The following is a 25,790-nucleotide window of genomic DNA, read 5'->3' as shown; positions in this document are numbered from 1 at the left end:
TACCAAGGGGGTGAGCAGGGGTTATCTTCATATCTGGCATGTAACTTCCTTACCCTGACTAGAGTGGTGATTTCTGCCTGGCTGTGGCGCATGCCTTAGCCAGCCAGAAATCCCATTTCTAACAGGCCCTAATATTTACAGAGTAACATTATTGTCTATTAAATCGAACACACTAGGTGTTTGTACAACTGATATTCCGAACTCACAAATGTGAAAGTGCTTTCATTCCCAATAATGAAAAAAGGAGCTTTAGTGAAATAAAATATGCATAAGATCACACAATTTAAGCGGGGAAGCCATGGTTTATACAGGTTTTCTAGATTCACTTCGTACAAATCAGCCATTTAATGGTTCCTATTTGTCCTTAGTTATGTTAAGGGTTTGTTTTGATCTGTGTCAAAATAGACAAAATTGACCTAAAGGTATTGGGGCGCTTTACATGAGCACAACTTACATTTCACAAGATTGCATAAATTTTTTATAGGCATCGTGACATTTAAGAGATTTGCTCTGAATCACAGGATGCTTAGCTGATGCCAAGACTCAAACCTGGCTCCCCAGTTCCATAGTCTGCAGATTAGGCAGTAAAGCTGTATCCTGGGTAGAGGGAGGGTGGCAGGCAGAAGCCTCATTGAAGCTCGGATACTTATGGGCTTGAGGTTCCTACAGGACCTCAACCTGAGCCAGAGACAGGCTTCAGGCTCAAGCCTGGCTCAAACGTTCAGTGACCCGCCCACCTCTAAGCGTTAGTGCAGATTATGAGATGCAACTGAATTGCACCGAAGTACACTTCAAACCTTTCCACCAGGCCACTAGAAGGATGTTCAGGAGAACCACCCCTTCAAATCTGTTAGATCCTTCAAGCCTCAAAGTACAAGATTGTGTCTGTGTCTTTTACTTCAATGATCTCTGAAATTGGTGCTCTAACTCTAAAGTTGTTCATCAAAATTCAATATGTAACAGAAGACCCTACTCCAGTGGGAGGAAAAGTAGAGTTAATTCTACAGAAGGCTTTTATAGTAGATTCACATGTTTTTATTATTTAATTCGGACTGTGTCCTGTTAAGTTACTACCATTTGCTTCAGCCATTTAGTTCATGGCACATAGTTACATTTTAATTAAAGCCAGTGTCTGTGATCCTCTAAATGTATCCCCATTACGTTAGCAGTGTTATGTTTAACTTTGTATCAAACGTAGGAATTTCTGTGATGGATCAATTTAAAGTGCTATATGATATGAAACAATTTTGATGCAACACCACGTGTGTTGCATAACATTTTTACTAGCCTAACCCTTCTATCCTGGCCTAACCCAGTCTTGATCTCCTGCTGCTGCACTCAACTCCCTGGCCCCCTCTAGGCCTCGTACAGACATGTTCCACCTGCTCTGGACAGGAGGTAAATGTAAGTGGGTTTGCCTCATGGACTAAAAGAAAAAACCCTAGAAAAGGATGTATGTATTCCTAAATGCAAATGTTTTCCCCTTTCTGGGATCAAAACTTGAAATTGGTGGATTTTGCTGCAGGTGCACTCACGCGGAAATCTTGCAATCTCGTAATGTTCGCCTATAAGTTAATTTTTATGCTGCAAGATTATTTGTGATTGCAGGAATGAATAAAATCTTCCTCGGCATTGCTAATAATTTTGGTATCTTATAGCATATGGTTAGGTGGAGCTTTTGTGAGGTATAGCATGAATATAGCCCTTATCAATTCATGTTCTTAGGTTGAAAGAAACTACTAACACTTTCTTTCAATCCTAAACCTTCTGTACATTACATGCATGCTTTCTGCTATCATCATCAACTAACTGCACCATCCACAAGTGCTTCCAGAAGAGGATTCTCCTGAAAACACTTTTTTTCTCGCTGTCCAGTGGTTTTCCCTTCTTTCCTTTTACTTTCTGCCCAAAATGTTTCCCACAAATGTGAAAGGGCAGATTTGCTGGTTTATTGTTGATTTTTGTCAAACACTTCATGCATTAATGGGTAATTTCTGATGTCTAATTACATGGTTTAACAGGCACAACTTTATTCCTTTACATTCTGTACTTACACTTAGTTTGGCAAAACTTTTCAGAATATTTTAGCCAGGCAATACCTGTCAGGTCAGAGAAAGAATGTTTGAAGGACTTGTTAGCATGTTTTCCCCTTTTCCTCCAAATCTAAGGAGATGAGTCCACATAACAACTCATGTAAGACATTTAATTTCAGCAATTATGGTGTGCTTGAATCTAACCGACTGACTTGTCTTAACTCTTTTAAAACATTTGGCTTAACTCTTTTTAAAGAGTTAGATGAATCAAATCATAGTCTGGATAGAGCACTGAAAGTGTTTTTACCAGTCACAAATAGATTTTTCAATATTTTAGTAGAATGTATTTAAAATAAGGTACATTCAAGTCTGTTTACCTCTAAAATATGGAAAATGCTATTCTTCTTTTACCTTCGGCTATCTTGGTTGATTAAATATTATTTCTTTAATTTGTCCTCCTGCAGAGATCGAGATAGGTCTACCAACTGGCCTTGAAGCTGTAGAGTAACTGGATGTGAAAATGGCCTTAACATTTATTTCCTTATTTATCCATTTGAGGATTTTTAATAGCACTCTCTCATCACAGATAAGATAAAATGGGGGTAGTCGGTAAAAGACACCAAGCAACAGGTGGATGCGCTAGAAGATAATTCAAAGAAAGAGAAAAAAAAGCCAAAAAAATCACCCTATATTCATGGGGCAACGCCTTCCTGCCGCACTGCCAGAGCCATCCTCATTGCTCTAAAATGTGCCTTCTGTGTTGCTGCCTGTCTTATTAATAGAATAATATAGACACAGATTAGCCCATACCCATCACTGTTCCCTGTGTCAACTGCATGCAGAAAACACCTTCAAGACTCTAGAGTAATGAACCTTGCTGTGAAACTGCTGATCTCAGATAGAAACCATACAACCTAATGCTATGACCTCACCCACCTTAACATGTCCACATGCTCAAATAACTATGCTGTAAAAAGGCTTTTCTGCTATTGCAGCAAAGCAGTTCTACTGGCTCTCCAGGTCCTTCCTCCTGTGTGTCCTTCTCCATGCCTCCAAGAAGTTCTAAAGATTCTACTTTCAACAACTTAGCATTACTTCACCCTTGCTACCTGGAAGACAGTTGTTATAGTGCTTCCACTTTTTGCACACCCAAAACTATATGGACATCCACTGTTGGGCCCCAATTGCAATGTCCCAATCCTGTTATGAATGTATTGTTTGGTTAATAAAAATCATTACAATAGAGGACATACAACAATAAAACATATATCAGACATAAATACAGCCCTTAAAGCCAGTTGTATGAAAAATCAGTTTTGCGAGTCCATAATAGCGATTTTTAGTGAATCGCTATTAAGGACTCGCAAAATGAAATGTATGTAGGAATCGCAATAATAATTGCGATTCCTTAATATTCCTTAATTGCGGATCGCAAATTGCGATTCGCAATCAAGGAATACCTTCCCATTCATTCCTATGGGCCTAGAGGCCCATAGGAATGAATGGGAAGACATTCGCAATTTGCAAGTACCCATGAATGCAATTTCAAGTTTGGAAGGGTGTCAAAAGGACACCCTGTTGCACCGTGAAATATTTATATGTGCAAATGTATGTGCACCACATGGCACTTTGAAAAATGCAAAAAAGTGCACTTTTCAAAGATATCGCAAATTATCACCAACTTGAAGTTGGTGGTAATTTGCGATTTCTTAGGGCAAATTCGCACAACTTGGGTGCTTCCTGCATTGCATTTAAGGAATCACAATTTGCGATTCGTTAAATGCATTTGCAAAATAGAGACTTGCACATTTTGCAATTCCCTATATTGCGAGGTCCTTTTGGGATGGTAAATCCCAAAAGGCTTTTTCCCGTTCGGAAATTAAAACAATACTTAAACAAACATAGCAATACTTAAAACAAAAAAAAAACATACTTTTATGTGGCAAGTGCACAATTATGTGGAACATTCTGCAGGTGCAGAATCGCAAAATTCCAGTGGCGCTGCTCATATGTACGCTATTTTCAATTGGAATTACTCAGTGGTGCTGCAGCTGGCGAATATGCTCAGTGTAGATTGAATGCTTTGGTTTAATAATCCCAATGGGTGATCCACTTGGTTTGTGTGACCAGGGGGAAGTAAAACAAAGTCACAAAACGCTGAGTGAAAGTGTTGACAACCATGATCCCTGAAATTAAGAAACCAATGAATGGTCAAGAGACAAGCTTTTGGGAAGTGAGCGAGTAGCGAAAAGAGGAAAAGACTGACCAATATTCGGGAACAGACTTGGGTTGTGTATTCACAGCTTTATAGGTGTGAATAACCTTGTACAATGGATTGATGTTGTAAAATATAGAAGCCCCCTAGATTGGAGGATAGCCTGACATTAGGAATTTCAAGATATGGTTCATACAACACCAGACATATGTCCACACTTTCTTCTGCAATATTCATTCCACCCGTTAAGCAAAGGGCATCGCAGAATGTTGAATGACAGGCCTGTCTTTCTATGATTGTGCTTTTCTCTTTTCACCACTACGTGGTCATGTACTGATTGTCACTTGCCTCTTTGTTTTGCTCTACTCCAGATTCCGGCTCTAGCTCTCCTTAATGAAACTGCTCGTGAACATGAGAGGTAGGCTAATCGTTGCAAGCTAAACATCTGACAACTGGCTAGTTCTGTTTTTTTAGGTATTTTTTAACTGTTCCATTAAAATTGTGTGTCTTTTTGGGGTGATATTATGCTATAGTTTTCCTCAAAAAAATATTGCTGAGACTCCACCTTTTCCCTGTGTAAACAAGCCCTACCTATGTAGTAGCTGCAGACAACGTGTCATTGTTATATAAAAAGCAATACATTTAGACATAAAAACAAGAATCAAAAATAGATAAATAAATGACATGCAGACTTGTTTTGCACTGCATCTGATGGTCAGGCCACATCGACAATCAGTTTTTATTATACATTATTTTACAAATGTTCATTGTTTATGGTAATCCCTAGTTGATTTCTGATGTGAAGTTGGAATTGTTAGTGCCCCGAGGATATGCAAGGTAATATTTTCCTTTTGACAGTTCAGAGTTAATGTTATCTCAGTGAAATCCTGGCCAACATGTACCTACATCCAAACTTAAGGCGGGCATATTTTGAGAGTGTTTGTTCAAAACAAGCCTGTGCTGTATGGTGTGTCCCTGTTTCCCCATTACTACTCCAATAAAGCTGCCACGTTTTCATTTTCCCTATGAGTGGCATTTTCATGTTTTCAGTGACATTTCTGTGTGATACTTTCGTGCAAATAGTTCTACGCCCATTCTGTCCATATAATGAGATGTCTCATGAATAACCCTCCATTATGCAATATAATAGGCATGAGGGAGCCTTTAAACATATGGAAGTTCCCTCAAGTGCTGTGAAAGTTCAGCAACCCACTTCCATTTGCTAAAAGGATCATCTTGAAAGCAGGCTCTGAATTAATGTAGAAACACGTCATTTATGCGCATTTATTTCTATAGTGGGAAGTGTCTGGGGTTGAGTAAGGTACTTCAATTAGTGTTATGTGTGAGTGGCTCTGCACACCATGAAGATGGAGTATACGTTGGAAGAAGTACAGCAGAACAGAGCATTAGAACCAGATTACCTTTAAGTGATGCCAATGAGAAGGAATGTGATCATGTGCTGTGAAATAGTGCAGGTATTTGGGTATTGTAGTGTTTCAGAGAGCTTTAGCCTTGTAACATTAATGGACAATCCACCTATGTGAAAGTGCAGCCATACGTCCCAAAAATGTAGAGTGCCATTCGGCTAAAAGGAGAGGGTTGGTCAAAGGTTTCAGACACACAACGTAAGTTCACTTGGGCCTTTATGTGATGCATATCTGACACCCCATGCTCCCACAAAAATGCACGAGGATGGAAGCGGATTTCCTGTCCTTGGAGAGAACGAATTTCAGTATTAGAAAGTGCTCTTTTGTCTTAAATTGTTTTTTGGAAAAAATAGTGATGCCAGGGCTCAATGTGTATAATATCACGTTGTTTATAATGACCTATATTTAGCGTGATATACCCCTTGATAAGCCTCACGCAGGGTGCTAAACAATATTTCTCGAGGAAAGGTTTATGAAAATTGACGAATCGTCTAATTGCTTGGATGAAGCATATACATGTTCTAATTAAAGGTCTCATTTGATAAATTGTTGCAGTTTTGTTTTCCTCTAAACTTTCCAATATTATAACACATAATGGGCCAGATGTACGACCGTTATTGCGGTCGCAAACTGGAAATCGGCCCGTTTGCGACCGCAAAATAGGTCTGCCCTATTTACATACCCCATTTTGGGAGTCGGTAACCTATTAACGACTCGCAAAATAGGGTTTGCAACTCGCTATTAGGAAGTGGCATGCCAAGGGCGTCCCTTTCTAATAGTGACTTGCACATCAATGTAAGATTTGTTTTGCGGTAAAACACTCGCAATTTACCACCTATTTCAAATGGGTGGTAAGCCACTTGCAAATGGGAAGGAGTCCCCAGGGGACCCCTTTCCCTTTGTGACTGACATTGAAAATATTTTTTAAGAGCAGGCAGTAGTGGTCCCTCGGACCACTACCTACTCTTCAAAAATGAAAAAGTAAAGTTTCATTTTTCTTTTTTAAATGCTTCCCGTTTTCCATTAATGAAAACAGGCCGCATTTTTTTAAAAATACTGCTTTATTTAAAAAGCAGTCACAGACATGGTGGTCTGATGACCCCAGCTGTCCACTATCCCTGGGAGTGCTAGCCATTCCCAATGAGTTCGCAAATTGCACCTGCCTCATGAATATTAATGAGGCAGGCAATTTGTGACCCCATTAGGAATTTCAAACAGTGCCTGAGACACTTGTAAATTCCAATTTGCGAGTCGCACGTTGCAGGACGCACAACAACACAATTTGTGACTCACAAATTGTAAGGCTCGTGCATCTGGCCCAATGCTAGATGAAGTTCCCCTGATTTGTATGTCCAAGCACATAATGTGAAAGGAAGCAAACTACGGAAATTACATGAAACATAATTTGAACATCTGCCTGGCCTGCTGAAGTCTCTTGATGGAAGCGATTTATAAGAATGTGGGTAATAAGTTGGTGAGCGGTGGTTTCTCCTTATGGCCTAATGAGCATCATCCCCCCCCCCCTGCAGGTGAAGCAAAATTAAAAAATTGTAATAAACACAGTTTATTACCATTTTATTTTTTCCTCTGGCAGCCTGAGCTGTGAGGCCAGGGCAGGGCCATTGCTGCAGATTGGCAGCAGAGAGGAGTTTAAAGCAGTTTAAAATGTGCATGTCACTTTTGTCTGTTGTCTTACGACAGCCAGCCTGACATGCGCACTTTAAACCTCTCCAAGAAGGCAAAGGCAAACAGTGCCTGAAAGAGTGCTGAGCCAACCCGCTCCAACCAATATGGGCGCTTCTCTCATGCTGATTAACAGCATCAGAGCAGCGTCTGTATTGGTTAGGGGGGTTTGTTCTTGGGCCCGATACGACTGGGGGAGAACACCAGGACCAGATGATGTGCAGGCAGTAGGTAAGTAAAGATTTAATTTTTATTTCATATATTGAAACAGTGTAAATAGTAACTGAATGGATGGTATCCACTGCATTAACGTTTGAAAGGTAAATTTAAAGTTTAACTTTAAAATGTTATTGTAGTTTATGACATCAATTTGGTGACTCTTTATAGCATGTGTGTCAAGCCTTTAATTTTGCTGGAGTCGGCAGTGGCACCTCTTTGATCTACTGATAGGCACTCTGAAAAAATCACACTGCCTTCAGCCTCAACTCCAGAGACCTCAGTGGTCACTCATTGTAAACACTGTTTATAACAAGCAACGATTGGGAGCTTTGGCAATGAGCCTAAAGGCAGTGCTTGCGTCTCTCAGTGCCAGTTTGCTTGCCTCACCACTTACTATTGTTGCCGACTGCCACTGCAACAACTCAACCTTTGTCCAGGTGGACCACAAAAATCACTAAATTAACCTGTGCTTAATCATCTGGTTGAGCTTGCCACAAAGGAAGTCAGTCAGGCTTAACCTAGAGGTAATGTGTTAAGCATTTATGCAGCACAGAAACTGTAATAAAGTGATAGCACAACACAAGTAAGACGCTAAACCAATTCAGAATAGAGTACATTTTAATAAATAAAATCATACTAGAATACCAGAACTCCAATCAGTATAGCCATAGATAAGCATTTTAAAGTTTTAAGTAAAAATAGCACCTAAAAGCACAAAGTACCACTCCTGGTCAACTGGTCGGCCACTTGTGGTCAACTGGTCGCACTAGTATGGGGGGAATTCACAAGTTTAAGCCGACTGAGATGAAGCCTGGGTAAAATACAGGGACCAGTTTGTGGTGGAGGAGTTCATGAGAAGCAGGCTGAGCATTGCCAATAATCGTCCTTGTAGCATGATGAGCTGGTGGGGTTCTTTGAGAGGTTGTTGCTGTAGCTTCATGCTGGTAGTCCTCGTGAGCTGCTGTCACTGTAGTGTGAAGTGCAGGTCTTATATTGGCAGTCACCATGGACTGTAGTTGTAGGCGAAAAGAGCAGGATTCACTGGAGCGTTAGGTTGGCCATCGTTGTGGGGGGGGCGGATTCTTGGCACACAGAGTCCCTTTCACTATCAAGAGAGCCCAAACCTCAGGGTTTCACATCATTTTGTTCCAGGGAAAGTACACTCTGAAGCCAGTCAAGAGTCCATGACCCGGGTTGGCACCTCTTGAGGCTTAGGGTCTCACTTCAGCAGGTTAGCAGGGCCCAGGTGAGTCTAACGGCAGGTCCAGTGGTAGCAGGTCAGCTGGGCCATTGCAAGGAGGACTGTGAAGTTTGTTGTGTCCCTGTAGCTCACATAGGAGGTAATTCAGCTGACCGTATCCAACCTATCTGCAAAGGAGTCTCCAAATCTGATCCTGACAACTATAGATTGATAGCGCTTCTGGACAATGAAGAAACACTCTTTGAACAGTCTATTGCTGAAGGACGTCTAGGAGGCTAATCCTGAACAACCAAACTGGGTTCATTGAAAAAACTAGCATCATGACAAATCTTTTAACCACATCCATGCTATCTGAAAGGCCAATCACTTTGCAAGCCTCATTGCAGTGCTAATTTGTTGATTTCAAGGCAGTATTCAACGTGTTCCAAGGGGGGTACTTTGGTACATTGGAGCATTCCATGAAAACTCCTGAAGGTTATCATTCAGATACACACTAACACATGGGTATGCATCAAACTGGGCAACGGATCCTGGTATCCAGAAAGATTGCAACATCACTGTGGGTAAATCAGGGTGGGGATGTCAGCACCCTTGACATCACCAACAGCCATTACCCTAAGATAGGCGGTGAACACATTAGCAAACTGGCTTTATGATGATTTAGCCTTGTATAGCTTTACAAGAGTTGGCTGCAGCGGTTGCTAAATGTGCTGCACTCCTACACTATTGTCAACTGTCTGGAGGTTAACTTAAGGAAAACTAAAATATTAACAATGGGAAGGAAACCCATCAAGTAAGCTGCTGCCACCTAATGGCAACCGGATGACGAAGGAGCAGTCATGTAAATTCCTGTGGGTCATTATTGACACAAGGTGCACCTTTGTCCGGCAAATGAAGGAAGTCAAAACCAAAGCTCTAGCTCCTCAGACACTTTTTTCAAAAGAGCAAAGTTTGTTGGGGGGCCAAGTCTTCCCTCTCTCCTGAACATAACGAGGGCAAAAAGTATTCCATCGTTGTCCTATTTCAGCAGACTCCTACTGGAGAGGGATAGCATACTCTTGAATAAACTTGTCACTAAGATATACAAGTTTGCCCTTTGTCTGGAGCTGTTCAGATCTGGCTGGAATTGGGCCTCCTGGCTTAGCCAGTGGTTAGAGCTGGAGCTTTCATAAATCTCTGTCAAACTGGTGGCCCGAGACAACCCCATCATCTGTATTTTGAGGACTGTCTTAGTACTTTGAATGCCAGAGAGCTTTGAGCCTCCCACAAGGCACTATACATAGCTTTTAGCATTGTATTACAAAATGTGTGCACTTCCTTCCTTTCACGTCAGGCTGATATGGACGTTTCAGCAAAGCGTAAGGATGCGTGGGCTGTTATTAATTCCTTTAGACATGCGCCCCCGCACCCTATCTGTCCTGCATGTATTCAAAACATAAAGAAGTAAGATTCTTGGCCCTCAGACTAGGGTAATGGCTGTTTCTAGAACACTATGGGCCTCATTTACAAGAAAGTGCCACAGCGCGGCACTGCCAGCCTTTTGGCTGTGCCAGCCTGCAGCACTTTCAAAGCACAGGGATGTGTCATATCTACAAGGATATGACGGATCCCTTTACTCTCCCCTACGCTGGCTCACAATTAGCTGCCATGCGCTGATGCAGTCACCCTTGTATCATGGTGTAAGGATGCCTGCGTCAAGGAGATGATTGTATATGTGCAGGAAGGTGTCCCTTCCTGCACATAAACAATCTGAAATGGCGTTTGTCAACTTCTATGTGTGCTGCATTCCTACACATGGAACTTGAAAACAACATATTTTTTAATAATTGTTTATGTGCATGGAGGGACACCTTCCTGCACATAAACAATCATAAGAGATGATTTCCTCATTCTATGTGTGCTGCAGAATGCCGCAAGCATAGAAAGAGGGAAAAAATTCGGAGAAATTAATACATTTCTCATCGTTGTGCCTCCCTACGTCTCCCCTGGGGAGGCGTCGCATTCAGACGCATTTCCAGGTTAACGATTTCTCGTAAATCTGGAAATGTGTCAGGTCCCAGGGGTGTTGTGTGGGAACACCCACAGCAATACCCATGGAATGCTCCTTTCACGCAAAGTTCTGTGCGTAAAGGGGCCGTATTTAGAAGGACAGGAAAAGCCACGCAGGGTGGCTTTCCTGTACTTGTAAATATGGGGCAGCAAAATGAGCCGCCAGTGCATCACACCGGCGGTGCAAGGGGCTTGTAAATAAGCCCCTTAGTGAGGAGGGCCAGCATTCAGAATCAACAACATGCAGGGGGTGTGGACTGCATGATGAATCTTTTGAATATATCTTCTTCAGCGCCCAGGTTTTATTTGAAGAACAAAAATTTCTCCTGAAGTGGGAATGGAACAAAATGGGTCCTCGCTCATGCCGGTGCGCCATTATCGATTACCTTGACTCCCTTAACCCTGACAACATGGCTTTGAAAATGTTGTTTGTTAAGTTTGCTGCTTTAGCAGCTAAAAAACACCTCTGCTGCCTGGGGGGCCCTGAGTAGTACAAGCATGAGCAACACAATGGATCGCCCATCGGTGTCCCCCTATAAAGGTGCATTCAAACTCTGAATGGTTGGATGTTTTAAGAAAACGCAGTGCGCACCCCTGAAGCAATGCCTGCTTTTTATTTGCAGCACCCATGAAACTTTAGTAATTGGCTACTGTAAATGTATAACTTTTTACTAGTTAACTTCCTCACCTATCTATGAAATGTGATCGTACTTATGTTGCCCTTTAAATCATTGCACTTTGCTCTCAGTCATTACCGCTGACACACACTGTTCATGGTGAAATGTTGCTGTCACCTTAATGCAGTGCTTAATTTGAGCCAGTGGTCTCCAGTGCTGGGCACCAGCACTTAATTTACAGCACTGGTGCTTGTGACAGTCTGCCACAAGAGGGTACTCTCTGGCTAATTCAGAGGTGACCACAACAACAGTTAATTATTAATTCAATATATGTTTTAAATTACTATTACCTGCCGCCCAAGCCAATCTTATAGCTTTGGGGGCCTGACATAGTTCAGCTTGTCACACTTGTAGGAGTGTGATGGTTAGTAGTTGTGTTCTATCATTGGCAGCATGGCAGGGGCAGTGTGTGGTGCACGCTGCAGTGGCCTCCTGAGGAGAGCCCTGGCATTTATTTGTTTTACATATTAATCACTGCCTTAATGTCGCCCCATGCACTGTGTGATATAAGCCACCGGTCAAGTACTTTTCAGGTGTCGTTTCTGCAAATTCTTTTCCGGTACTTTGCACTTTATTGCAGATCATTTTCCTTGGCACTCATTGTGGACTAGCGCTAGATTTGGGAGAGAACATCTGACCAACCTTGGACTGTGTAACGGCAGCTGACCCGACTTTTGAAAAGCTGCCGCTACTATCCTTCGTTTGAATTACTTAGCCTTTTCAACTTGTGGCCTGTTTTAACATGTTTGCAAACACAACGCTTTTAGGTGTGTGCAATTGACCCTTTGTGCCCTTTTTGACCGACAAAATTGGTTACCTTTATTGCACGGCGCACCTTGTATTTAATGGAAATTGGCGGGCTTACAGTTTTGTTTATCTCCACAAGCTTGAAAGATAAACAAGCTTGCTATTTTACCTGACACGTGTCTGATCTATGCACTGGCATTGTTAACTGTGAAAACAAGAATTTGCAATGCAATTGGTTTCGCCTTTGGGACCTTATATGTATTTAGCTATGCAGCACATTAGCCTGGGCATTGTAAATATGTCCCCAAATTTAGACCTGAAGTCTACCCGCCCAATTCACAAAGGTGACTTCAGACCTGTGGCACTATTATGTAAAGGGCACACTTTCTCTGTTTGCCCTGGCGCACCTTAAAAACAGATGCAACAGGTGCAAACAGGGAAAATTGGCCCTATTACATGGAATGTGCTGCCCTCAGGGCAGCCTCAAACTCATGGTGCTCTGAGGGCAGCGCATTCAGGTGAAAAATAGAGCAGCCGCTTTGAGGCTGCTTTGTGTTTCACTGTGCAGGCAGGGACCTGCCTGCACTTTAAAAGGGGATTAGAGATCCCCTTGTAGGCAGGTGTAGTGAGTGACTGTACCCACTTTCAAGGGGATGTCTAGGTGTCCATGGGACCCCCTTTCCTCCCTTTAGGGGGCTGCAATCAGGGGGTGCACTGATAGTGTGCTACCTCTTAGGTGGTGCACTGCAATGCACCTCCTGACAGCTTCTTTGCCTCTTCTCCCGCATATGTAATACTGCGCGGGCACAGAGGAAAAGGGATTCACTCATTTACATGGGGCCACGCCCCCATGCAACTGAGGTTTAGAGATTTGCAAAGCGCATGGCTACCCGCAGGCATCCCAGCGCTGGTATGAAACAGGACTGGAAGATATCTTGTACAGAGATTAGGGGAACAGCCATGTTTTAAGTCTCTTTTTAAAGGACAGTTTGTTTCCAGAGGAAACAACCTCTGAAGATAGTGCTGGAACTTTATGTGCGCCGGCGCTATCTGTATTACGGAAGGGGACACACAGCCTTCTCTAATACCAAAGTGCCCCAGGGGTGCGCGAAGCAGGCTCAAACACCCGTTGCACCCCCAGGGCACTTCCATAATACGGCCCCAGAAGTCTAAGGGCCCAATTCACAAAGGTAAACTTAGACTTCCAGTCCAAGTTATACTTTGTGAATTGGACCCTTAGACGTCAGGTCTAAACTTATACTTCAGGTCAACTTTTACTTTGTGAATCGGGCCCTGTTTGTTTGCAGCAGCACATAGTGTCTGTCCAATCAAGTGCTTTACTAAAGGTAACCAACATGGGTGAAGCCAACGCCTTCTCTTAGTTGTCCCCCTCATAGGTCTTTTTCTGTTGATCACACAAGTTCTAGCGGTAGCTGCATTGTCTCGCCAATCCTAAAAAGGGGACGCAAAACAAAGTAAGTCTCATAAGTAATAAAATACATCAATGAAGGTGCGCAAAAAAATAATTCAAAGCACTATACAGGTACATTAACTTTTCATCAATTAGTCATGGAGTTATATCATGGGCTGGGGAGAACTAGTGCGTATCCAGAATCAGTGAAGTGTTTTTAATGATACTATTAGTTTAAATAAAAATAACGATGTTCTCACTCCTTTACTTTGTCTTTAGTGGAAATAATTTTGTACCATTCCTTTCTGCACCCATTGTGCCCTTGACTCCTATTAAAAATGTAGTATTAGGTGAATTGCAGTGACTGTATAGAGTTAGGTGTCACACAGTGCATCGTTCAGTTTGAATATATACCGTTTCTATTAGAAGACATGTCAGACCCTTTCAGGGGGGCATTGGGAAATCATGGGCTACAAGACCTCTCTCTTGGGGCTGGGATTGTTTGCCTCTGATATCCAGGAATCCATCCTATTATGGCTGTGCAAACTGGGTCAAGTACATCCTCTGCTGCACTGTAGTCTCAGTGGTATCGATGGGAAGCAGATACACAGGCTTTTCAGCAAGGTAGTGTGGGAGGTGTACAAACTCACAACTCAACCACCCAGCAGAACAGTTTGTTCGCCCAGTGAAGTGCTTAACTTGGATAAGAAGAGAACTAACTTTAAATGGAATGCCACATAGGTATCAGCAGTAGGTGCAATAACATACATTGGCTCATGAGCTACTGTGCCTCGGGATAATGCCCTCCTTTTCCCGTTACCCAGTAGTCCCTCCTCTTGTAGTCCCTCCTCTTGTGAATCTAGGCAGGTCCCCTTAAGGTTAGATCATTTTGAAAAACATGAATCAAGGCTTGGACGCAGATATTCCAGTTCAATAATGCTTGCTCTCAGTTCGATAGTCTCCCTTTGATACAGTCTCACCACAACACAGGTCTCCATGTCCTTTTGGCAGCAAGTGTCTCCAATCCCCCCCACTTCTGGGATGAGATGTGGTGGGTACAGAAATGCCCCTTGATCTCAGTAAGCTGTAATCATGATGGGCAGCTAGACTGGTAGCCTTTAGTTCTTTGGCAAATACAGATACTGGCGGTGGGAGCACATGGCAGGCATTAGACCCACTTCTGGGTCACTAGGTGTTGAGCAGCCGATAGGTAGCTATTTAGACAGGGACACAGGGACACAGCGACATGCTAGTAGTCATGTTGTGTGGTTTGTAAATGCAACAGTGGTTACTTTGCAACACAGTAAAAAGGCCTTCACACCACTGGCCCTTGCTGTCTGCAAGACATGCCTGAACTACTTCCCAACCACCAGTGTCAGTCTTCATTCTTGCATTCCCACTGCTCAACCACAATTCTAGCAGCATAGCTCAATTCAACAGATAACAAAACATAAAAGCAACTACAGTTATTCAACTTTAACCTTCCAAGCCACAGAAGAATTCATCAATGCTGAATACTCTTGTAGCCAGCAGAATCACTAGAAGAACAGTGTAATCTTCAATAGCTTTGTAGCCAATCTGTCTAGAACTGTCAAGAACTCCTTGAAAACAGGTATGCTAATAAAGGAACTCATACTGTCTTACATAAACACATTATAAAACAAAAATGACTAGAAACAAGAGATCCTTCTTACTTGCGGCCAATAACAGACTATTTTAGTCAAAAAGATTAAAAGATATGCTTTAAGACAAATATCTTCATTGGAGTATCAACATGCTCATTACATGACCTCTTCATTGCCTTTGATACTGGTCCTCATGTCCAGCTTCTACAGAGACTTGACAACATCAGACTGCAAGGAGCGAACTAAAGCACATTGCATCTTTTCTATCAGACAGATCATCTCACTGTATCCATTCAGTTTGCTTAATTCAGTTTACAACTAATGTGCCTAACTGTTCTACCATCCCTATAACACTTGTCTTGGCTCTCCACTGGACCTAATCTCTTCCTTCAACCTCAACTATTACTGTTATGCAGATAATACTCAAATTCTATTTAAGTATGAAAACCCATCTGACTGACTCATACTTAAATGAGCTTTGCCTCAGGAGGTCACATAAATGATGATCTTGAGCCACCGCAAAATAAACATGTCACAAATCGAAATATTCATGTGCGGCAAAAGGATCAAACACAACCCATGAACAATATGGCCTTAGTAGCCTGGCCCCCACAAAACAAATCAACCCTAGTGGGGAATCTAGGGGTAACCATGGACTCCAATCTTTCAATCATAATCAGATTGGGGTTGTCTAATGTGTTCAAACTGCAAAGTTTGTCACTTCTTTACCTCATATTGGTTATAAAGATACCTCTGCCCACATTGCTTGAGGCTCTTGGCCACCAACACTCACCGCGATCCAACACTTTCCCTACTGTTGCACTCACTGGAGTTGAAATAGTAAATTTCGATCCTTCGCTAACCAACACTTTCCCTACTGCGACATTCGCAGGAGTGGGACTAGTAATTTTTACCTATCTGCTATCCAACACTTTCCCTACCGTTGCATTCGCTGGAATGGGAATAGTAATTTTTACTTCTCCGCTATCCAACACTTTCTCTACTATTGCACTTGCTGTAGTGGGAATAGTAAATTTTACACCTCCGCTCTCCAACACTTTTTCTACTGTTGCCTTCAATGTGGGGCAAAATATAGGTTTAAAAAATATCAAATATTTTTATATTTTAATTTTAAAAAAAGTAATTATTTTTTGTGTTACAGGTGTATGTACATATATTTATTACAATTTTTTATATCTTTATAACATTTAAAAATTAATTAAAATTATTATTTTTTCATTCTTTTTAAGTAAATGTATATATTACATTTATATATGTATGCTTAAATGTATTACTTATAATTGTTAACATTTACAAATAAATCTAAATCATTTTTTGTAAGTTAAATTTATTTAATTTATTTTACATTATTTTTTATACATATAAAAAAACCGATATTTTTGTACTTAGGATTATGAAGATAGGAGGTTGATATTTTTGGCAACGATATTTATGTCCCGATATTTCTGTAGGTCGATATTGTTGTTGTTGATATTCTGTCAGTGATCCGATTCAGCAATGTCTCCTAATGGACTACAAATGCAAGGGTGGTATGCTCAGTGTACCCAGAATTTGGACAAGATGTACAGTGATGTGATAATATGCCTATGAAGAAATACATTTGTAAGCAAAACACTCTCTGAGCACATTGGCTCATTTAAGCAAACTGTGTTAAAAGGCAATCGCCTAAAAAGATGTCAACGATAAATGTGAAAATGTAAAATGGGAGCATTTGTGTTTGGGCCCTTATAATCCTCACAACACAATGTATTTAAAAAGTAGGATAAATACGTTTAAGTTTTACATGTCTGGATAGTGAAAGATTCTCACATTTGTTTTTCACTATTGCAAGGCCTACCTCTCCAATAGGATAAAATTGGAGTTACATTAGTAGATTTAATAAGCTGTAAATTCCAAAAGGGGGCAGGTGAATAGCTCATGAAAAATCCTCTTCTACCGTGACGTCAGATTTGTGGTTACTATTTGAAAAAGCCACTTTTAGAAAGTTGGCATTTCCTGACTTTGTCGTATAGTGGCTGCTGCCTATTTCTGGGCTACATGACTGGATGTACTTGCCAGTTGGTCGCTGTGTATTACTCCTAGACAGGTGCGCAAAATAGAGAGCGTAGGGGTGAAAGGATGGGCTATCACTGGCAGGATGGGGCCGAAAAGTTAGGCAAAGCCCAACCTACACCTGATTAGGATGTTTCTTGTCTTCACACAAAGGATTGCATACCCACTTTCTAGAGTCAGGGCACAAAAGGCAGTAAACCTGGGCACTTCAAAGGGAAACCTCAAGAAGCTTCTCCCACTTGTATGCAACTGGTATAAATACTGGACCTGAGACACCAACTCCTCAGTACACTTCTGGACCTGTGGAAGCCTCTGCCAGAAAGAACAATTGTTGTGCTGCTGATAGGACTGCCATTAAGCTGGACAGTTGCCTTAAATGACTGCTGCCTACTGTACTGACCTCTCTCCTTCTTGCTTGGGTAAGAAGGACTGTACCTGTAACCTGTATCCAGGACCATCTGAGTGACTCCAAGGGCCAGTCTCTTGTAACCAGCACCTGGACTCTGCAACTGTGAGTTCTACCCTGCCAAGTGGTGCCACCCCAGTAGTGGAACCATGGAACTGGGCCTAAAGGTACTCTCCAACATATCTGTGGATCCAGCAGATCCAGCACATCGTCTCTGCTGAGAAGATTCTTCCAGCGCAGGGACTCCCCATCGACCTTGCAGCCTGCGGCCCCATTGGAACCGAAGCAGTCTCTTGCATCGCCTCCCATCGACGGCAGCCTTGATGACAATGCAGGACTTTGCTTCGCAAGCCCTGCAGTCTCTTTGGAACCATTGGTGAGCGGAGCATCTTTGACACATACCTTCACATCGCAAGCTTCCCTTGTCGACAATGAAGCAGGGCCTTACATTGCAGCCTCTAGTTCCCCAGGACCAACACATTGCCTTACCTTCACACCACATCCATTGGTGCAGGACCTTACATTGCTCCTCAACCAGTATTGAAGGTACTCTTGTTCAACTGGCCTAACTGAGTTCCTGTAGCCAGCACGTGCTCCATTGAGGTTGCCCCTAACTAGTGGCTTTGTCCCAGTGTGGTGCAATCAGATATTCAGAGTGGGTGCTTTGTGCTTTTTGGTGCTATTTTCACTTACATATTTGAAGTTGAATGTCTCTGGATCTATAGTCTTTTTTGTCTTGTTTTATTTATTAAACTGCATTCTGATTTTCTAATCTGGTATACTTTTTGTGGTGTGTTTTCTTTTTGTTACTGTGTGAAGTGTTTTACAAATATTTCATACATGGCCACATTGGCTTTGTGCCAAGCTACCTGAGTGTTGAGCACAGGTTAATTTAGGGTTTGCTTGTGACTTCACTCTGACAAGGATAGCAGGTCCTGCTGGAGTATAGTTTCACCCCCCTCAACTCGTAACCCAATTTCTTACACTAAGGTATAGGGCCTGGCCAATTTAGGTGCTTAGTAGACTAATGTGTCTAATGTAGGGACCTGTGTTTGACTTCATGGCCACAGGTTCAAATCCTGGTGGGTCCACTCAGCCTTTCATCCTTCTGAGGTTGATAAAATGAGTACCATTAAGTTGGGTAGCAATACCCATCTGGTATTCAGCGCCAAGATACTCTTCTGCATTAACATGCGCTTTACAAATGCACATGTTATGTAAAAAATCCTTACCAGCAGTCAGCATGCTGGTGTGCCTCAGTGGCTTTCCTTGGCAGTATCCCTCCACTCGCAGCTTCCTGAGGTGGGCCATTTCTGCGGTCAGGTCTAAACTACAGCTGTGTAGCGAGGATGCAATGGCATCCTCGCTGCCACTTAAAATTACATGTATCTACCGCTGAACATGTTTTTCTTAAAGAAAATTCCTTCTGCAGCTGAAAATAATGGATATTTTTTTCTTTCAGGGTTTAGTATCAATTCCTTGTAATTAATCAGTGTTAATTCACCATGTACATGTTTTCTCACTCGTTTACTCACTTATTGTCATAACCCACGGTGGTGGATTCCTTTTGAAATTATGTATTATCCTACTCTTCACTATAAAAGGGACTTCCATGGTTAGTCCATTAATGTCACAATTGTTCCCAAATGGTTGCTCGCCCACTAAACTTTGTTGACTCAATGTTTCCTCCCGTTCATTTTGTTACTCCTCTTTCCATTGCCTTGTTCTTCAACCTGGTTGGCAAGAAGGTTTTTCTGGCCTCCAGTTTCTGATCAGTACTAAATTATTTTGGAACAAGCTGAGCAAGTTTTACGCTGGAAAGGAAAGTAAATCCAAATAAAACTTTGCACCAGTTTCTGTCATTTTTGGTGACTTTGTGCAGGCCTGGCCTTTCCAGCCTCAACCCTCGCACTCAGAGGAAGTAAATGGCAATCAAAGTGAAAACCTTTTCTAGTAATTTCTCTCGCCTTACTTCACCTCATTTCTTCTATCTCACCCCTTTTTCTCTTTTTCTACAACTCTATGTGTCCGTATCCTCCTTCCTAATCTCATCTCTGTTTAACTCACCTTTGCCGACCTCACCTCATTCTCAACATGTCCATTATACCTCACTCAACTTCATCTCTGTCCACCGCTCTATCATAACTTTGTGTTTTGTCATTCTCTGTGCCTACCTCTAGATCTATCACTCTCAGTCCCTATTCTCTACCTCAACTCTCTCTGTTCCCACCCCTTCCACTGTATCTCGCTGCTCTTTTTCCTCCAGACTTCCCTACATCTAATAGAGACATCTAGCACGCAGATTCCTTACCTGTGAACTTCCAGGCATCAGTCTGGATCCAGAAGATTTTTCTTAACAGTAACCCTGCGAGCCGGTAGGTGGTGTTGAGTTTGTTGTTGTGATGTCTGTGTTGTCATTATAGCCTCCACCTTAGCGTGCTGAAGTCAGTTATTTTCTTTCCGCACCAGTCAGTACAGATCCGTAGAAGAGAGCTACCCCCTGTCCTTTTTTGACAGACTTTTTTTGACTTTGTGTTGATTGTTTGGTTATTTAAGATTTTTCCAAAAAGACCTCAGGGTTTAAATTCTGTGGCTCCTGTCACCGTGCCATGTTGGTTATGGACCCCCATCTCGTATGCCTTTGGTGCTTGGAGCACTACCATGACCCAAAGTCGTGCTCCAGGCAATGGTGCTTTTAGGGACCGGTCCTTAAAGTTGCATGCAGCCTGGCATCCGGTGCCTCAGAGATCTCCTCAGAAATCTTGATTCTGCTTCTGGTTTCGGTTGAGAGGAATGTCCAAGCACCGCTCCAGGGGATCAAAGTCTTCATCTTACCTTTCAAAATCTTCAAAGTGGTGAGGTCAGAAGCACTATAAGAAACACAAGAAGTCGAAGAATGCTTCGATTTCGCTGCATCCCCCACCCGACGAGACGGAGGAGTCTCGGCGTACGAGGCCCCCACTCCACAGAGCGAGTACCTGGGTCAGCTCTGTGGTTCCCTCACTTTCCGGGGCAGGAGCAACCCCCGCCCAGTTAAAAGAATTTTATGACACCATGTGAGCATATTTGGGTGGTCTGACCCTGCCTGTGTGCCTTCAGGTAATTTATGGTGGGTCACAAGCACTTTCAGTTTGCCTTGCTCCCCTTTGGCCTCACCAGTGCCCCACGGTTGTTCATAAAGGTGATGGTGGTGGTCGCAGCTCATACATGCAGCTCAGGGGTTCCCGTCTTACCCGTCTAGATGTGTGGTTTTTAAAAGCGGGTTCACCCCAGGCAGTCGTCTCCCACCTCCAGACTATGGTGAGCCACTTGCATTCACTGGGATTCACTATCAATGTACCGAAGTCACACCTGACTCCCTCTTAGACGTTCCCTTTCATCAGGGCCATTCTGGATATGATGCATTTTCAGTCCTATCCTCCCGATCGGCGATTCCATGATATTCAGGCTTGATACCGATGTTTCAGCCTTTATCCTGGATTTAGGTGAGATTAACTCTGAGGTTGCTGGGTCACATATCCTTCTGCCTGCATCCTGTTGGTGAATCATGCCAGATTACACCTGCATTTTGGAGCGAACTGCGAAAGATCTGCAGTTGTGGTTGACAAACCGCAATTGGGTTAGAGACAGACCCCTCTACCTTTCCCAAACAGATCTCAGAGTAGTGACCGGTGCGTTACTTCTTGGATAGGGTGGCCATTTGAAAGAGGTGGAGCTCAGAAGACACTAGTCTTTGGTGGAAGCTGGGGTCCGCATTAACTTGGTGGAGTTGCAGGTGATCCCTTAGCACTAAAAACCTTCTTACCATCTGTCAAGGGAAGGCTGGTTCAGGTGTTCATGGGTAACACCACTGCCATGTAGTACTGCAACAAACAAGACGGGTGGAGGCATGGTCCCTCTGTTAGGAGGACCCACGACTCTGGACTTGTCTGGAATACCAGGGCATATCCCTGGTGATTCAACACCTGGCCGTTTCTCTGCACGCCAGGGTGAATGAACTCAGCCATCAGTGTCCAGCAAATCACGTGGTGCAAGGGCTGTTTCAGCAGTGGGGAGAGTCTTGGTTAAATCTGTATGCTTTAGTCAAGAACACTCAAATCAGCAGTTTTGCGCATTGGAGTTTCACTCGGCTTCACTTTTAGTCTCGAGTGGAGCTCCGGCCTCCTTTCTGCCTTTCGGCTCATACCACTCCTGTCCAAAGTGCTCAAGAAGATTAGGAGTGACCGGGCACAAGTCATTCTTGTGGCTCCAGACTGAGCACTGAAGAGTTTGGTGTCCCGAGCTTGACAGGAGTGGTGTGGGATAAAGGCATAAAGGAGGCCAGAGCTCCACTCATGACGAAACGCGTCTGGAAAATGCACGGCTGTCTGGGAACAGGTCTCCGGACTTGTGAAGGGCAAGAACGGCCATTTTGCATTGGACCAGTTTTTCTTGGGCAGTGGGAAGCCACAGGTTATTGGGCAGCTGTATTGCGGGAGAACCAGCTTGTGGTGTAGAGAGTTATATTTTAGGGTCTAATGGTTACCCTGATATGAGAAGTGCCCACAGGGGTGTTTGGGCCACTTGATTTTTTTTTCAGAAATGTCGTAGGGATGTATGTGTCAGAGTGATACCAGTGATAGACAAACTGGCGCTGTGCAGACAGATAATACAAATGGAAATGTGGGGAACTGAATCTGCCAAGTTTCTTCAGGAGCATCAAGACAGCCAAACAAATTTGGGACTGTTCATCTGCCTATATAAGTCACAATAGTAGGCTCCGGAGTGTAGTAAGAAAGGAGTTTGTGAGTGGTATGGGCACATTCATTATTTGTCTTTTTTGGTGCAGCCTGTCAGAGACATACATCTAATCTGTTTGCATTTTACCAGTGGATGACTCTCCGTTAGAAATTAGGTTTCTGGTTGGCAGAGGTATGCACCCTGTCCAAGTAGGAACCTCGGTCCTTGACAGGGTTAGTCACTACACAACCTAGATTTGGGCTTAACTTAAGAGGCAATATGTAATATGTTATAGTTCCAGTACTTATACCCATTTGTGCATTTGAAGTGGGGGAGGCTTCAAAGAAATTGTTGAAGTCCACAGAGGTCCACCTTTCATGCCCTAGATCCAGACTCACTACAGGAGGGCATGCAGCCCTTTGTTTATGGGCAAAACACAGCCTTTCAGGTGTAAGGGTGTGCTTTGTCCAGTCCCTCCCTCCATTCTCCCAGGAAGATCCAGAAGTCACACGTAAGAGCCCTTTGTATATGGCTGTCTAGAGGGAATACACAAAGACCAGCTGTCACCCAACACAGACTGAACAGAGCCAGGCAGCTGGCATCAAATGGCTAAAAAAGTAAATGGTAACTTTCTAAAAGTGCCATTTGCTAAACTGTAATTTAAAATCCAACTTCACCATCAGTTGGGAATTTAAATTGTGAGAACAGTGGCAACACACTTGAAAAGTCCATCCCTCCACAATTGAGAATTACACTTAAAAGATGAAATAAGGTAATCCCAATGTTATTCTATGGGAGAGAGAGGCCTTGCAGTAGTGAATAACAACATTGGTAGTTTTTCAATACCAAGACATATAAAATTTAAAAGTACATGTCCTTTTAAATACGTTGCACCCTGCCCTCTGGTTTATGCAAGACCTGCCTTATGTATGTCATATGTATAAAAAAGGGAAGGTTTCGGCATGACAAGAGGTTTTACTTGCCAGGTCTTTGTCGCAGTGTAAACGGCACACACAGGCTCTGCAGTGGCAGGCCTGAGACATGGTTGAGGGGCTACCTATGTCAGTGGCACAGACACTGCTGCAGGCCCACTAGCAGCCTTTAATTCACAGGTTCTGGGCACGTGTAGGGCACTTTACTAGGAACGTGTAAGTAAATTAAACATGCCAATTAGGGATGGACCAATATTACCATGTTTAGGGGAGAGAGCACAAGCACTTCAGCACTGTTTAGCAGTAGTAAAGGGCACACAGTCTTAAAACCAGCAAACACTAGGTCAGAAAAATGTAAGGAGGCAGGCAGGCAAAATGTTGGAAAATACCACCCTAAGGCTGTTAGGTCTAACACTCTCCCACTGGCAAATATGCATATAAGTAACTAGAGGGGTGTGCCATCAGTGGTTTTCTACCAGAATATCACTGGGTCAAAATAATTAAGGCAAAAATATTGTGAAGGTAATTTTATATAGGTGAACATAGGCTTACTTTACTTACCTCCACATCTGTATACCTTGTAAATGGATGTGGTATTAAGAAAAGTAAATCTATTCTTACCTATATGCAATTACCTTCTCGATATTTTGGCCATAAAATGTTGACCCCTTTGTATTTTACTCCTCAATGTTCTTTCATGCATCCTCCAACAGCAGCAATCGAAAGGTGCTTTAATAGAGGTCTGCCGTGGCAAGTGCAATGGGGTATATTTCTCTTTTCCTTCTAAGTCATCAGAACCGCCCATGATAGAGAACCTTTTCTTAACTCTTTTACTATGTTAAGCTTTGTGTTTTTTTCTGTTAAATATAGGAACCAGTGCATGTACAGTGAATGTATTTTTCACTATGACCACATATGATACTGGTTGGGTGATTGTTTCTTCAGTGACCAAGAATAGGGACGAGGAAGATAGATCATGAGGCAATACAAAAGTAACATTATTTTTTCTGAGTCCAATTCCTCCTCATCAGAGAGCTACAAAAACCTACCGCCACCTCCTTCACCTCTGGCCCGTGCGGGCATAGGACGGTAATTCTTTGGTTGAAGATTAGAGGTAAGTAATCAGGTCATAACATACTGCTTTTCTGCCTCTCATCTAAAGCATTTTTAAGGTACTTTGCATTAGGTGTACGCAAATGTGTTGTATGGGATGTTATATTCGCCCTGGGAAACTGTTGTGAAAAAATATGTAACCCTGAATTGTTTTTTTTCTTGCAGACATGGACCCTGTAGTGGGTGCAGTTGTGCAGCTCAAGCAACATAAGTAGAAATCGCAAATAAGATCAAGGCAACATCAGCACTTGTGGACGAAACTGTCAATACAACACCTTATGCTGTACAGTCATAATAAACTTCCCTCACTGTGCTGATGAATTGCGTGGTTGTTGTCTATACTGTAATTTCCATCTTACTGGATAGCCTAGATGGTTTAATGTTCCCTAGTGCCTTGAAGGAATGTTTTTAATCTTTTAGGAGACCTACAGGCCAAGTTTAACTGATGATAGAACATCAAAGGTGCAAAAATGAATGCAGGCATCTTAAAACAGAAAACAAATTGAAGTTCATAACCAATCCCACAAGCTGTGCGAGCATCCCATGGACCCTCCCACCATTCACTCTCTCCAAATTAGTCATGGACAACAAGACCTTATGTTGTTAGAATGGCCACTGTTCATTCTCATAATAAACTGGTGCATAAGTTATCACAATGGCATCAGACATTAACATGCTCAGCTCTTTGTTTACCTTGCATTATGTGTAATGCATACAGTTCATGCTGGTCCACAGTGCAATCTTATCTTAATTGGATATTAATACCCATTACGCCGCATAATTTGCCATGCTTCATCCTTAAAACCATTAGTCTCTTTAATGGGTATTATAAATCATTGTTTGTCATCCTGACAGAGATAGCCCATCCAGGCACACCTATAATCTTTATTTTGTAGGGCTGTCTAAGAGGAATACACACCGCCTAACTGTCAACTACAGTCAGGCATGTGACCCAGAGACATGCTGCAGGCACCAAACAGCTAAGTCAGGAAAATGTCAACCTTTTAAACGTGTCATTTTCAAAATTGTACTACAAAATCATACTTTACCATAAGAGAGGGTTTTCATTACAATTCAAAAGACAGCAAACATGAACTAGTTGCTTGCTCCCATTTGGAAGTAACAGCTTATTACTTGTAATTAGCCAAATCTAATGTTATCATATGGGAGAGGTAGGCCTTGCAGTAGGGAAAAGCTAATTTAAGAGCTCTTCACTACCAGAATCTATCAAACTTAAAAGTAATGTCCTACATTTTCTAA

General features: G+C 42.5%; 1 protein-coding gene across 2 annotated transcripts in view; it reads left to right on the top strand.

Moving 5' to 3' along the window:
* The window catches only part of LOC146861821 (uncharacterized), a 1,143,841-nt gene extending 1,118,990 nt beyond the window's left edge, over positions 1 to 24,851 (top strand). For both annotated transcript variants that reach the window (XM_085643198.1, XM_085643199.1), the window contains exons 18-19: positions 4,620 to 4,666; positions 24,696 to 24,851. In XM_085643198.1, the coding sequence (XP_085499324.1) occupies positions 4,620 to 4,642 (23 nt within the window). In that variant the 3' untranslated portion in view covers positions 4,643 to 4,666; positions 24,696 to 24,851. The remainder of the gene's footprint in view (positions 1 to 4,619; positions 4,667 to 24,695) is intronic.
* The last annotated feature ends 939 nt before the right edge of the window (positions 24,852 to 25,790 follow it).

Source organism: Triturus cristatus, chromosome 2_2 (assembly GCF_964204655.1).
Source record: "Triturus cristatus chromosome 2_2, aTriCri1.1, whole genome shotgun sequence".
Taxonomy (NCBI): domain Eukaryota; kingdom Metazoa; phylum Chordata; class Amphibia; order Caudata; family Salamandridae; genus Triturus; species Triturus cristatus.
Note: the sequence above shows the minus strand (reverse complement) of the source record. Positions and strands in the feature narration are given on the sequence as shown.